The sequence below is a fragment of the Anopheles cruzii genome, chromosome 2, assembly GCF_943734635.1.
Source record: "Anopheles cruzii chromosome 2, idAnoCruzAS_RS32_06, whole genome shotgun sequence".
Lineage (NCBI taxonomy): Eukaryota > Metazoa > Arthropoda > Insecta > Diptera > Culicidae > Anopheles > Anopheles cruzii.
In genome coordinates this window covers 44,493,918-44,507,663 of record NC_069144.1, presented here as the reverse complement: position 1 = coordinate 44,507,663, position 13,746 = coordinate 44,493,918, and the positions used below count along the sequence as shown (strand labels likewise).

At 52.7% G+C, this 13,746-nt stretch overlaps 4 protein-coding genes across 5 annotated transcripts in view; 2 read left to right on the top strand and 2 right to left on the bottom strand.

Annotated features, from left to right (window-relative positions):
• LOC128268495 (nuclear transcription factor Y subunit beta) overlaps positions 1-13,746 on the top strand; it is a 40,671-nt gene that overhangs the window by 19,509 nt on the left and 7,416 nt on the right. The window contains 4 exon segments of the mRNA XM_053005610.1: positions 2,473-2,668; positions 2,812-2,869; positions 3,199-3,370; positions 3,445-3,998. Of these exon segments, the coding sequence (XP_052861570.1) occupies positions 2,473-2,668; positions 2,812-2,869; positions 3,199-3,370; positions 3,445-3,998 (980 nt within the window).
• Positions 257-1,739, top strand: LOC128268500 (uncharacterized). The gene is made up of 4 exons (XM_053005616.1): positions 257-573; positions 647-738; positions 809-953; positions 1,028-1,739. The coding sequence occupies exons 1-4, from the start codon at positions 438-440 to the stop codon at positions 1,174-1,176; spliced, it is 522 nt and encodes a 173-aa protein (XP_052861576.1). The 5' UTR covers positions 257-437; the 3' UTR covers positions 1,177-1,739.
• Positions 5,645-11,019, bottom strand: LOC128268497 (uncharacterized). Of its 2 annotated transcripts, none has more exons than XM_053005613.1 (5): positions 10,555-11,019; positions 9,765-9,859; positions 9,533-9,677; positions 9,024-9,448; positions 5,645-6,484 (listed from the first exon to the last, which is right to left on the bottom strand). In XM_053005613.1, the coding sequence occupies exons 1-4, from the start codon at positions 10,712-10,714 to the stop codon at positions 9,243-9,245; spliced, it is 606 nt and encodes a 201-aa protein (XP_052861573.1). In that variant the 5' UTR covers positions 10,715-11,019; the 3' UTR covers positions 5,645-6,484; positions 9,024-9,242. The 2 variants fall into 2 exon arrangements, with proteins under 2 accessions (XP_052861573.1, XP_052861574.1); XM_053005614.1 differs by having other exon boundaries at positions 9,765-9,856.
• LOC128268496 (uncharacterized) lies at positions 12,439-13,450 on the bottom strand. Its single transcript, XM_053005612.1, has 4 exons — positions 13,126-13,450; positions 12,875-13,061; positions 12,675-12,767; positions 12,439-12,605 (listed from the first exon to the last, which is right to left on the bottom strand). Exons 1-4 carry the CDS (start codon positions 13,438-13,440, stop codon positions 12,529-12,531), a joined length of 672 nt encoding a protein of 223 aa, XP_052861572.1. The 5' UTR covers positions 13,441-13,450; the 3' UTR covers positions 12,439-12,528.

The following is a 13,746-nucleotide window of genomic DNA, read 5'->3' as shown; positions in this document are numbered from 1 at the left end:
CTCCGTCGAAGTCGAAGGATCCGAAAGCTCAATCCCTAATCAGTCGATACGGCGATCGGCTCATCCGATGGGCCGGTGATCGCGCTGGCGTGGCGTGGCTTGGATCGTGACGCAAATGGGCAAAGGACTGCACTGACTGAACACGTAATTACTGGTTATTCATCGACCACTCCAGTGCTAACCGGCGTGGCTTCGGGGGGCACCTCGACGGCTCCGTCTCGTCCCCGGTTCCGGGGCGACGTAAACAAGCCGATAAGGAAGGAACCGCGTCTTTGTGGAGAGTTTCGAACACGGCCACACTATCTCTCTGTTCCGTGCCGTGATTTTTCCTTTTACGCACCCGATGCAGTGACACGAATGCCGGCCGTGGCGCGGTATCAGTCCCAGTTCGAACGTCTCGCGGGCCGTGGTAAAGTGGCCAACGCGCCGGGCACACGATGGATCCCAAATTCGTTCGATTCATTCAATTCAACGGCTACCTCGTAGCGACCGTGATTTGCTATCACACGTTCGTGCAAGCCTTCGGATTGCCACCCCGGCTCCAGCAGTGGTACCAGTGCCCCGGCGGACAAAGTATGCAGATCAGCACTCTTTTCGAAACGGGCCCGCGTTGAGCTACCATCAGCTTTTTGTTTCCCTCCTTCAGGTTGGTTCGGGCGTGATCATCCCGTCGTCGATGGGGTGCTGTTGTTGGGTTGGATCACCGCCGTAGCTTCGCTCTATCAGGCACTCAAACTGGTACGTCACTGGGGTTGTTTACCGCGGTCGCGGGTTGTTGTTGATGGGGGCCTTTTCCGCTGATTGACAGGAAGTGGCAGCGATGCTGTGCCCAATCGGTTACTTGCTGTCGCTAGAAGTGGCGCTCGTGGTGGTGCAGGACACGGTCAGCACTTGGAACGATGATGCCGAGGAGCGCTATCTACGCAACGCGCAGGACGTTCTCGCTTGGTCCGGTAAGCTGGCGCCCCGGGAGTCCTGTCGCAATCGTGTCCCGTGACTTAATGCAGCTTCGTTGCCCACGTTTTAGCATTTCTGCTGTACTTCTACTACACACTGTACACACTGAAGCACCTCTTCCGGCGGCAGGATCATCGGCAGCCTGCCCTACAATCAATCGAAACACTGGCATCATCGTTGGAGGGGAAACCCTGCCATTCGCTGATGCCAGCCGTCTAGCTCTCTGCATTATGTTGCCAAAAACGGCGACCTTCCCGACGGCTAAAGACGGGTCCATTACTGGCTGGTGACCTTGTATCAGTGCTGCCCCGCCGGGTCCATCCGCCCGCCTCACGCGCACACGTTAGATAATGATGATGTAAAATCGATAGATAAGTGAGCGAAGGCCAAAGTGAAGTGTGCGCCATTGAAGAAGTTCAAATTCGCCGTGCCATCGCGTCAGCCCCTTTATCGCTCTGGGGTCCCGCGATGTTTGTCAATCATGTTTGGATACACCTCAGTGTCCTGTTCTTTGCCGCGGGGTTGACAGGTGATTGACTTTAATGTGTCAAGGTGTCAAATGCCGTGGGTGCGCGCAATTTTTGCCGAATTTTTATACCTTATTTGCCGCCGATCCACCGACGGGCAGGACAAATGGATGGCGGATGACTTCACGCGGTCGGTGAGATGCGCTACTTAATTGACCGGGGTTTGGGTGCTTAAGAGGACCGGTTTTTTTCAGGGTCAAATACTTTAACTCGAATAAATAGTCGTCGTAAGTTTTTAACAAAAGATAAACACAGCCATTCACAGTCCGTTCGAACTATCCTCCGGTTTTGTATATTTGTGTCGCTGGAAACAGGTAAGTAACGCGGTGTTAGTTTGTGTCTCCGTGTGGTCGAAGTTTGCTCGCAGTCGACAGTGTTACAGGATGTTCCAAATCCTTCCTCAATCGCCACTCAAGTCTTGTGTTGAGTTCGCCCGCCGTAGGTCCTTCCTTGCCAATGTCAGCTTTAAAGCGCACTTGTCGCGGTAGTTTATACCTGATTCTCGTGAAACTTTGCCCTTAAATCGGATTGGATCAAAGTGATGATGAAGCAACGACTGCCACGTGGCAGATGCGATGAGCTTTCGCCCTTCGGACGCTCCCGGTTCGACGCCGTTCGGCCAAAGGGCAAAGGTTAGACCAGAGAGACGATCGGAAAAACAAAACCCACTCAAGGGTCACGGCGACCCCCTTGGGGGAAGGTGAAGATTGTAACCGAGAGTTTCCCGCGCCTCCCTCATCGTTCCCCCCGCCTTGCCGCCGCCAAATGACCTTTACCACCGAAATAATCGTTCGCTCCATAATATCCAAGACGGCGCCCGAGACAGGACAGGGCCAGTGTCTCTTCAGACAGGCCTCCTCCATCCTGCGGGCTTCGTCGAGTGTCCTCCAGGGCGCCCGCCATGTCAGGCTGCTTCGTGTGGCATATTAATCTTAACCGCTGCGTTTTTGCTCGCTTTTCCATCATAACTCACCAACCCCGCCACCAGTAGAGGACGCCGAAGCGGACGAAGAGGATGGACAGAATGGCCGGGGAGGCGACGATCGGGCCGACCGGGGCGACCCGAACGGCGAGAAGGAGAAGCTCGACGAGGAACACTCACTCCGGGACGACGGGTCGCCGGAGCCACCGAATGGCGAGATCGTGTCAATACTCCGCAAGAACGGTTCCCTGCTCCAGAGCCAGTAAGTTGGTGGCGTCACGCGGTACCGGCGGAGGTGGCGGCCGCATTTTCTCCAAAACAAATCATTGATTTTTGTTTACTCTTTGCTCTCTCTCTCTGTATCATCGCGGAAATTGCGGCCAAACGAACGGACCGATTCTTCAGGGAAATATCGTCCAGCCAACAGAACTTCTTCCGCATGTTGGACCAGAAAATCGAAGAGGTAGGTTCCACCGGTCGGTGGTGGAAATTGAATTGTTTGCTTTCCCGGGGTTTGTTTTTGACACACACACATCCTTCATCTGCTGCTGCCTGGCCGACGAAGCCTCCGAGGGCGCCCGGATGGCTCGGTGTAATTGAGTTTCGAGTTCAATCCGTTTTGGGTGGCGGCGTCCTCGCAGCACCCTTTTATTTATGGACCAGCCCCTCGGTTCCCCCTACCCCCGGGGGACGATGAGTTATGGAGGCGGTCTGGTGTTTAAACCAACTTCGCACTTATTTCCCCTGTTGGGGCCATTTTTCAATCTTCCCTGTCGAAAACGCAACCCAAAGGGCCCAGACTACGACTCGAGCAGTGAAACGGAGCAAGCCCTGGAGGAGGCTCGCCTGAACGCGCTGGTGCAGCACTGGGAATCGGCCAGCTTGACCACGTCGATGTGTTCTTCCACCAGCCGGTCCCTGCAGGGGACACCGGTCCGGCAGGTACCGCTCAGGTGAGCCCCGTTGTGTGGTCCCCCCGTGGTCCCGGTCGGACGCACCGCAGCCAATGACGCCCGACCCGCCGGTTCTCGATCTTTCACAGACAGCCTCCATTGAGGCCACCGTTCCAGCAACCGCTCAGTGCCGAGCTGTTGTCCCAGCAGCAGCTGCTGCTCAAACAACAGCACCACCACCTGCAGCAGCAACAGCAACAGCAAATGCAGCAGCAACAGCAGCAGCAACTACACAGCCTCCAGCAGTCGCCACAGCAGCAGCAGTCGATCATACACCAAAACCTCAGCCTCGGAATGGGCATGAGCAGTCCGAAGCGGGTGATCGGCAGCGGGAATGCCGTCAGCGTCGGTGGCGACCCGGGCACCCAGCGGTCGCTGCTGGCCCAGTCGCTCATCCATCAGAACTACGGTGTGATACAGACGTCGCAGACGGCGACCCAGCTGCGCCCCAGCTCGGGCCGCACGCTGCCGTCGCCGGTGCAGTGCCTGCAGATGTCGTACTACCAGCAACAGCAGCAGCAGCAGCAACTTCAGCAACAACAGCAACAACAGGCCCAATCGCTGAGCCAGCACTTCCCGCAGCAGCAATCGATACCTCCACAGTCCTACTACAATGACATTCTGCGGCATCCGATGCAGGTGAGTCCCGGGTCCCGGTGGAGCTTTTCCCGCCGAATAGATACATATTTGACAAGAGTATTACGGCTGAAATCACGGGAATAAAGGGCCGCAATGGAATGAGAATGTAGGCTAGTTGAAGTCCTCTCCAAATGTGGCGAAGCGGCTCGAATGATTGGTTAGCCCCAACAGAACAATTTCAACTTCTTCTCGAAGATCGATGTATGATCTGTATCGATTACCAAATGTTTTAAATGCAGCTTAGGTAAATGGCCAAGTTACGATACGATTTGAGCGATTTGACGCAGAATTGGCATTCGGATACAATCCAATCCTTCATGAGTCCGAGAACCTGTTACATTTGTAGACCAAAACTCGGGTTCGGATCGGTGTTGCTCCGATCGGTCTCCGGTCCCAAATGGAAATACTATATTAAATAACTTTTTAATGTAGTTTCTTTCGGAAATCAGTCAAACTGTCAACCGATTGAAAAAGGATTGATAGGGGAGACTAGAAAAACTATTCTCGAACAAAAAGGGTTTCCCAAAACGGATGAAGTCGCTTCTCGGTGGCAAATCCCCCCTCACATTTGTTGCAAAAAAGACACTCCAAAAAACGCATCGAAGGATGATGAAAGAACCGCACATCGCATCGGGCGAAAGCGATTGCGCGGAGTCGGTCTCGCCTTGATAACCCAACACCGCACAGTTTCGGACCGTATGCTCGCGGAACACTCGTTCTATGGAATGTAAGAGAGAGAGGAAAAAAACAGAACCACGATTCAACACATGCCAACACCCTTTTTGATCGGATCGATTTCACGACGATTGCATCAGGGACGGTGTTTTTACCGGAAGGCCTCCGGCCTCTGTGTGGGGTTGTAATTTGAGGCCCTAACACAACAATCATCGTTTAAGATCGTAACCCGGGACACGCCGTTGGGTTGGGTGGCTGCCCTAGGCTTAGCTTTCCACCGACACCGGCGGGGCACAATGCAACGCGCGGCACGTGCGTGGGAACTGAGCGGCCTCCCCTTTGTTCGTTCGTTTTCGTTCGCCATTGTTGTGCGATTTTCTTTTACTGCTCTTTCGAATCGAATTCCGCCCGCCCTAGGGCTGGGGAGGGGACATTTCATAAATGAAGTGATAACAAAAATGATAATAGAGATACGAAAAAGGATGCGAAACGAATTGAATCGTTCGTTCGGCCGTAATCGGTTAGTAATTGGAATAAACAAAAAGGGGACAGGTAATTTAGTTGTTAGTGTAGAGACCCTTTTAAATAAACTTTCGAGAGCGGTCTTTAAGGTGGTAAACAACATTATCTCTCACGCATCCAACTCCTTAAGGGGTCAACAACAACAGCATGTTGAATTTCGCTTTCCAACGTGTAAATTGACCCCGTTCACACCTTGCTGGCTCATCCACGGTTTCGTGCCACACGCGACCGTTTACGAACGGGCACGGGCGTCAGTGGGTCGATCCGCGGACAAAGATCGCCCGACGATCACGGTGGCTGATCGATCCCAATATTTCTTTCCCCAGTTTTTTTTTTTTTTTGTGGAAGTTAACACTTGCCGTGGCCGTGAAATGTGATAAACGCGAGCCCCAGACCGACACGAACGCGTGTTTGTTTTTCCTGTTTGCTGCGTACATAGGGGTGGTAAATCTTGCTTTATTATCGGCCCAGTTCGCGCGCCACAGTAAGACACGAAAAGTATGTATTTATTTGCTTTGGCGTTGGCAACATTACTAATGACCTTTTTTGGGGTGGTTTTAAATTGCAGTCGGTGCTCGAATTACTACCTCGATGCCGGCGGCCGGCTAGTGCCGCCAAGCGCCAAGCGGGGTCCTATGATATGTTTATTAATTGTTTAGTGGCCCTCGCCTGGGGGGTATCTTCTACATATTACTGCCAGCACCTTCAGCTCCGAGCGAGATGAGTACCGTGTACCCGGTTACTAATGATACTGATACGCGCGCGGACGCGGAATGTCTGGTCGGCCCACCGTGGGCCTCGCGCGTAACGAGACAATTTGCACTTAAAAATAGAACGAACGTGTGCCGCTGCAAGGCGTAAGGCGGCCGCACCGGACGCACCACTACTTTACTGGCTATTTGGTCGGCTAAAATAAAACAACGGAAACGCACAACATACGACCGCTTGGCCTAACAATAGCAAACAGCTCGGTCCCGCTACTCCACTGCTGCTGCTGCTGCTGCTGCGGACCGCTTTGATGATGAGCGGCGCATCCTTCGCGCCGCCCAGGACACCGGCCGTGTCCAATATTATGCGTACACCGCGCGCGCTATCACATACACCTTTGCCGCCGCCGCCGGCCACTTCAATAGGCAGATTGGATTCGCATTCAGTCAGCAGTGCGCCAGCAAGTGGCCAGCCCCCGGATCGGTAGCACCTAATTGTGGCCAATTGTGGAACGGCACGTGAGACGGCGTTGAGGTCACATACGCGTCGCAGCCAGCTGGCCTAGTCCACGCCTGCGATCCCTGGGGAAAAGAAAGTGGAGAATGGAAAGGTTGAGCGAACGGTGGTGGTCTCTGAATGGTGATCAATTAGCAGCGTAACGATCGTTTGTAGTTGGTCCCCGGTTTGGGGTCTAATCAGCTAATGGTTTAGTGTCACTTCAAACATAATAATGCTGCCTGATTTGCTGCTGTGTCTTTGACTTATTGCGTTGATTAAAAGTCCTCTCAAGTACAAAGGTTCTTAAAGGGGACCACTAATTTCCAAATATTGAGCGCATATAAAGTATATTAACAAAAGGCCCCGACGTGTTTACCGCGGATCGAACGCGAGCACACAACATTCATCAGCACACATCGCTCAGTCGCAGGACACGCTTCATTAATGGTGTGCCGCGTCGTGACCAAACGGTTAACGCGCTTATCAGGGTTTCAGGGACACCAACCACGGGGCTTGTCCGCCGAGAGACAGAAGGTGATAAGATCCCCGAGCGCCGCCGGTTTCGGGAAGCGAAGAAAGACGACACAGCGAACACACGACGAACTATAATCTCTCGCCCGCGGTTATGATGATAGGAATTGGAATTACTTCCCATAGGCAGCCCGTTCTAGAGACAACAGTGAGACCAACCATAGGGCCATGGGCTGCTCACAAATCTGTGACTAATCGTCTAAGCGGAATGCCTAATCTCTTATTCCCGGGAACTGGTTTCGGTTATGCTGTGGGGGATGCTGGGAAAAAACCGTCCCGAAGGAAGTTTCACCGATGAAGCAGATTAGGAATCCATTTTCAAGGAACCGGCGTGATTGAAGGATCGATCAATCAGTGGTCTGCGCATATCGTTTTATCAAACATTGGTGGCTTCTATTCGAAATATTGTTGGACGTTCTTAATGCGCTCTCTTTTTGAATGTTTGAGGATCAGAGTTAATTTTGGGACCATTAACCGACTGTTTCAAGCGCATTCTTTTAAGGGTCTTCTCGTGACGCTGTTCATGTGACGCATTTAACAATCGTTAATGAATCATTCAATAGTACTAATAAATTGACTTCCAATACGCTAACTCAGCTACTAACCAATCCAATAGGAATATCCACTCATGAACAATAAGCTACGTGACTGTTACGGAAAATCAAACACCGTTTTGACGACCCACTAAAGGCCACTTCAACCACGCTAAGCGCACGGCGCATTGCGGCTGCGTGTCCGGTCGGGCAGAAGTTTAGAAAGCTGTGGCTTCCACCGGCCAGGAACGTTTCATTCTTTCTTTCTGCCCACCGAAACGTGACAGCCTTCCCGGTCGCGCAACCTTGGAAACCGCAGCCTCGTTGCGGTCAGGGGCTATCCGCGGCTTGTTGTTACCAAGCGTCAGGTACCTCGTGACATCGGCCCCAAGGAGAAAATCCGTAAGCCCGGTCGGTCGATGGTGCGATAATACGCAGATGATTCTGCGGAACTGCAGTTGCGACGATAACAATGCACACTGCCTCTGTGTGTTTGTTTGGTTAATTATAATTTACATGAACAAATTAAATTTCCACTGGCACTGACTCTGTGATGAAGGCGAACACATTTAATGGCGCCAGCAAGCGAACGAAACTCGGCTGTAACGCAAGCAACACGCAACCTCTCGCGCAGCCATCGTTTGCAGTTTCCGCACGCAAACAGTGGAATCTTCCCACCGGACGACCCAGGGACCCACTTCCGGGAGTCGGTCAGTCAGTCGGTGCGCTTCGGGCGATTAAAATGTGCACCTGTAAAGCTTATGGCCACCACCAGCTTCAGCAGCAGCAGCAAGTCAGTCGGAACCATTCCCAGCCCGAGAGCTGAAGCCGTCCACGGGCCAAAGACAAAGTTAGTGACTCCATCCATCGCATCGGGAGCAGCTTACGAAGCAGCCCGCCGAAGCAAAGGCTTAGGCGCCTGGCCCGTGTAGCTGTGTAGCTTTTCTGTGGAACTGTTTCGCTCTCGATCTAAGCCCATTTAATCTATTATCTAGTTGGTACAAGATTGGACAGATTAGAGAGCATGGCCACTGGGGCAAGTGAACTAGAAAAATGGGCTTCGCATTGAAACGGAGCTTCCCGAAAGGGACGCGAGCGCGAAGGTTGATGAATGAGAAGCAATCATAAACTTCTTCGAAGATGAAGCCGTGCAATTTGTTTTTCTTTTTTCCTGTTGGCCAGCTGGCTCTAGTTAGTTAGTGGATGGTTATGGCTGTGTGCTGCACTGCACTTCCTACACACCCCCTGTGCATATTCATCAACTGAAACCAGCACCGGATTGGATTGGCCACCCGAACTTCCGACTGCGGGTGAAATCGATTTCGAACATCGCCCGCGCTCATCATGGAATGGCCGTGTGGAAGGATTACTCCAAAGTCCGGCACAGAGATTGATGAATTGATTTCCCATCACGAATTGGGCGGACGGACGGACCGGGACGCGGGACGTTTTTTTTTGCCGTAAAATGCTTTTCATTTTAAGTAAAACCGACTTTCACCACCGTTACTTTCTGTCGGCCCGTGCAAAAACACATCGGTCGGAGCGTTGAATAACTTACGCATCTTCCCCTGCGGCGGCGACGGCTGCTGCTGCAGCCACTTCGCTTCTTCGCACCACATTTATGTCACAACGCACACATACACACTCGCACACAGAGGTCTCGTTCACACGTACAAAATGTTCAACTTCACAACACCACGAAATATGTACATCACTTTCACTAGCATTTTTGCGCGCCCGCACGCCGGGACGGGACAGGAGCTGCCTCGCGGCTGCTTTAGGTTGCACCGATCGCCGCCGTGACACTGTGGGCCGCCGCCGCCGCCGTCGTCGTTGCCTGTGGCGCGGTCGACCCGGGCGGTCCCGACTCCACGTCCTGTTCGTTGTCGAAGCGCACAAAGTTGTTCTGCGGCACCGGCAGCGGTCCCTTGCCGAACATCCGGTACAGCACGATCAGACTGACCAGCACGTACACGTTGGCCACTTGATGAGGGGGAGGAAGAGCAAGAAAACCGACCTTGAAACACCACAAACTGGGGGCGAGCGAGGGCTGTAGGTGAGACTTACGTAGCATGATGACCAGCTGGCGGGTCTCGATCATGGCCAGCTCCGAGGGGCGCCCGGTGCAGAGGTTAACCGTTTCCTGGACGATCACGACCACGCCGTCGACGATGAACAGCGCCAGAAAGGGGGTGAGAAAGTTTTTGTTTTCCTGCGAACAAGAGGGAAGAGCGTGTGCGTGTTGTTGTTGATGCTCGGTTCACTCCGGCCACCACCTCGCGGCCACCACACTACTCACCCGATACAGGCCGGCCACCAGGAGGGCCGAGGCGCACAGCCAGAGGGCCGACTCGAGCTGGATCAGCACCGGGAACCGTTGGACCGCCTCGACTACTGGGGAAGAAGAAAGTTGAACATTCATGAGACTGAGAAAGTCGGTTTGGGGCGACGCTCCCATTGGCATCGAGTGCGCCAAGCGCACACACACGCACACGCGTCACGAGAGAGATGCACCATCGCTGGCTCGCTGTGGCTGTCACACGGACTAGGCCGCGGATTACGCGGCCGTCCGCTAATTGGATCCACGCACTCTGAAACGCTCTCCGTCTCAATTAGAGGGACGGGAAAAACGCGAAACACAAGGCCATCGGGCGATTAATGTCCCAATGTGGTGACGCCCCACCGAATCTAGTAAATTATTCATCGGTTCAGCGGGGTAAGATTGTCCAAACCCGCGACGCGAAAAGTGTCCCAATTATTTGTCCATTTTCCTGCGCCGCGCAGCGCACCGTTGTTGTTGTGATGGATCGAGCGCTTAGCTGTAGACCAGCTGAGCAAACAAGATCGCGCTATCGGATCTCGAGAGGAAGGTCGTCTACGTCGGTGTGGCGTGCGGCACGAGGGTAATACCACACGGCGGTAATTGTGGGTTCGAGAGAGTCGCACTTCCGGTTCGCGGCTAAAGCCACCGTCAAATGGGTTCCCAATAACAATGCGATCGCGACGTGCGTTTGTTTGGTGTGCCCTTTTTTTGTGCCAGCCGAGCTGTGATTTTGTCACAAAAACCGTCACGTGGGGGGGCCACTTACATTCTTCCTCCACGAACAGCGGCTCGTCGCGCACCTCCCGGCCCATGAACGAGCTGACGATGATGACCGACGTGAAGAAGATCGTGCAAAACGCGATGAAGTACCCGTGGAACTTCATGAAGTACCGAAAGATTCGGTTCATGATCATTGATTCGAGCATTTTGCCGTGTCGTGATGGTGATCGTGACTGAAGATCTTTGCGCGAGATGGGCACTTTGGGTTCACAGGCGTACCGTCTGGTTGCTCAAGAAAGCCCCACCACAACGGCCACCGCGGCCATTCGCGAGTCGAGAGCACCCGCTTCTTCAATCAACGTCCAATTTCCGAGCGCGGCTAGTTCTCACATACGTGTCACAGATACGGGGAATTGGTACGTCGCCACACGGTCTCACTGCGTTCGGCGGTCACACTCTAGCAGTAGTGTCTTCTTCGCTAGGATTAACGTTTTCGCGGGTCCTGTTCAAGCGTAACACACAACCGCGCGCGATCGATCGCGACTAACTGACCGGACTCGCGGGCTGGCACATTGCGTTGGGTTGCCACCGCGGCAACCGCGCCACGACCACACGCAGAGAGGGGCCGCGGCACACGCGCCGATGAAACCACTACCAACGGCCACGGCAACATAAAAACGCTTCCCGCTTCAGGGGCTGCTGGAGGCGCGCGCACGGAGCTTGTGCGGATTTAACGACGGAACGGTAACCGGAGTTTCGCAGCGCATCTGCCGCGTTTCCCAACCTCTAATGGTCTTCGCTCTTGCGCCTCCTGTTCCGACCCCCGATATGTATGCCAACGCCGTCCTTAAAACCGGCCCAAGCGCCGGCCCCAAGGTAGACTTTAATTTGCATCACAAACCGAGAGATACGATTGCGGTCCGTCGGTTTGTTTGGGCTTCCCTGGTTGCCCGTCCCTGGCATGTTCCTGGATTTCGGGCCTGAAACGCATGCATGTGTGTTCCATTTTACGCAACCGCACCACTACCACTCTACCGCAGAGGGCCACACGATCGGGTTGCGGGCACGATCGCGAAACAACCTTCGCGTAGAGAGCGAAAGAGGCCCTGTGAGGGAAGGAGAGAGCGAGAAATTTGTGGTCGGCTCTCTTGGAAACGGCCGAAGGGTATTAGACCGCCACACAGCACCCCCCACCACCATGCCATTGCTTCTCACCGGCCGGGTCCACCACCGGATGAGTTGTGCATGCTCCGCGATGTTGATGTTGTTGCCGCAATCTCAAGCAATAAGCGAGAGAGCGAGAGAACGAAATGATGCACCGTGAAGCCCTAGCGCACAGTGGTTTGTAATTCAAATGAGGACCCAAACCACATAAACGATTGTGCCATAATTGAGTGCAGATGCACTCGTCCGACTGATCACGGGTAAGAATCGAACGACGGTAATCCCACGACAGTCGGAACCAAGCCTCCGAATTACGTGCGTGAGCCCGGAGGCGGTCAAGCGGATCGGAATCGATGACGTTTTTGGTGGCAGGTGCTGTCAAATCCGACCAACTGGTTGCGGGGAACCGAAGCGAACAATTATGTTCCGTATCGATCGAACGCAGGGCGCCGGAAATCAATAATGCATTCTCAACGATACTGGACAAGCTGGTGGGGTGCTAGAAGGAGAATAGCGGCATATGTAAGGAGTAAAAAATGGCCACTGTCACGTGACTGCAGCAAACAGGATATTCACTCTTCGCGAGTGGGAACTGGTTCTCGTTAATGTTGATAATGCCTGTGGAAAGTGTTGTCCTTCGACAACCGATTACCGCCGATCGGTCATCGGTCTGGATAAAAACTCTGGATGGATGGTGTAAATTATATAAAAAAAACAAATGCCAGGATGCATACAAAACGGTCAGTACAATTGACCAGCGGTGTATTAGAGTAACATAATTCTAGAAACATAAAAAACGTGTTTGCCTTAACTAAACCAACTTCCTCCTGGTGACAGAACTGTTGTACCTCTCAGTTCAGCGGATGCGTTCTCGTCTTGCGGCAATTATACGACCATACGTTTTAACTATCTTGAAGGAGTCCCAAGTAAAGCCTGGTCGAAAGAGAACACAAGCATTGAGAAAAGAGTACGGTTTAATCGATTATTATGTTGTTTACTCACATAATCCTAATAAGAGGACGATTCCGTCCAGGCCCACTTTGTTATTGTAACCGGCCCAAACAACTACCACTCCTGTAACTGTTACTGCACTTGCTGTGGATAGATAATGGTGTAGTGTTTTACATACGTTCAACGTTGCCGTTTTGGCACATTTCCCAACGCGCTGATCAGTTGATCGTTAATCGTCAGATTAGACTTACTCATTACTATCTGGGGAAGGTTGGTAATAAGATCCAAGATAAAAGATGATAATAGTATAAAGCCAGATAGAAACCAGAATGCAGGTCTCGAATAAACATGGTTGATTAAAGCGATCCCGTAGCAGACGCAAGTCATGAGCCAATGTGGTTTGAACAGAGCTACGAAAAGCACGGTCAAATGTTGGTTCTGAAATAGTAGAGAAAGCCACATCAATATACGTTTCCGGCATCCGACATGTTAGCAATCTTACCTTACACCAAACCACGAAAAACCAAATCACAGACGACGCCAATTGTCCCCAGAAGAGATACATCTCCCACAACTGTGCGTCACTTTTGAACGCATCGACGATAGAGTGAGGAATGGTTTTGTTTCCTCCCAGATTCTGGCTCTCTGACTCTCGAGATGGTATTTTCGTAGTCAGTACCACCGCGAAGGCAATCCATACCCAACGCAGGATCTCCTCGCGCAACTTTGGGGCTTTTACCACACTCCAAAGCAAGCGCAAAATTAGGAAATCGGTGGCGTTAGAAGTTCGCGGTGCCCTCAAGTTTATCGAAGCCATTTTACCGGCACCGTTCTTTTCGGTACGACGGAGCGCAGCGACTAACTTACGGGTTTGTTCGGATGTGTGCCCTGAGTTAGCCGGCTAACAGTGCTTATCAGCAGGATTATTGCAATTTAAAACCCACTTGTTTATTATTATCGCAAAAATAATCTTCGCAGTCTCTCGTGAAGTGCTCAAAAATGTTCTTTCTATCTGTCACTTTCATTCTCTTTGTACCCGGCTTTTCTCAGGGGATTGGTGTGCGTGTGAGCCCCAGTTCCCGACAGATCCGCCAGGGGCGCTAGTGACGGCGGTTAGGACTCT

What these genes read in the sequence shown, in the direction of transcription:
- LOC128268500 (XM_053005616.1), top strand. Translation starts at nt 438, where the DNA reads ATGGATCCCAAATTCGTTCGATTCATTCAATTCAACGGCTACCTCGTA. An exon ending in CCAGTGCCCCGGCGGACAAA is followed by an intron (nt 574 to 646) that starts GTATGCAGATCA and finishes TCCCTCCTTCAG; the next exon opens with GTTGGTTCGGGCGTGATCAT. An exon ending in GGACGTTCTCGCTTGGTCCG is followed by an intron (nt 954 to 1,027) that starts GTAAGCTGGCGC and finishes CCCACGTTTTAG; the next exon opens with CATTTCTGCTGTACTTCTAC.
- LOC128268497 (XM_053005613.1), bottom strand. Translation starts at nt 10,714, where the DNA reads ATGCTCGAATCAATGATCATGAACCGAATCTTTCGGTACTTCATGAAG. An exon ending in GCTGTTCGTGGAGGAAGAAT is followed by an intron (nt 9,860 to 10,554) that starts GTAAGTGGCCCC and finishes CTTCTTCCCCAG; the next exon opens with TAGTCGAGGCGGTCCAACGG. An exon ending in TGGTGGCCGGCCTGTATCGG is followed by an intron (nt 9,678 to 9,764) that starts GTGAGTAGTGTG and finishes TCTTGTTCGCAG; the next exon opens with GAAAACAAAAACTTTCTCAC.
- LOC128268496 (XM_053005612.1), bottom strand. Translation starts at nt 13,440, where the DNA reads ATGGCTTCGATAAACTTGAGGGCACCGCGAACTTCTAACGCCACCGAT. An exon ending in CCTTCCCCAGATAGTAATGA is followed by an intron (nt 12,768 to 12,874) that starts GTAAGTCTAATC and finishes ATCTATCCACAG; the next exon opens with CAAGTGCAGTAACAGTTACA. An exon ending in CGTCCTCTTATTAGGATTAT is followed by an intron (nt 12,606 to 12,674) that starts GTGAGTAAACAA and finishes TCTTTCGACCAG; the next exon opens with GCTTTACTTGGGACTCCTTC.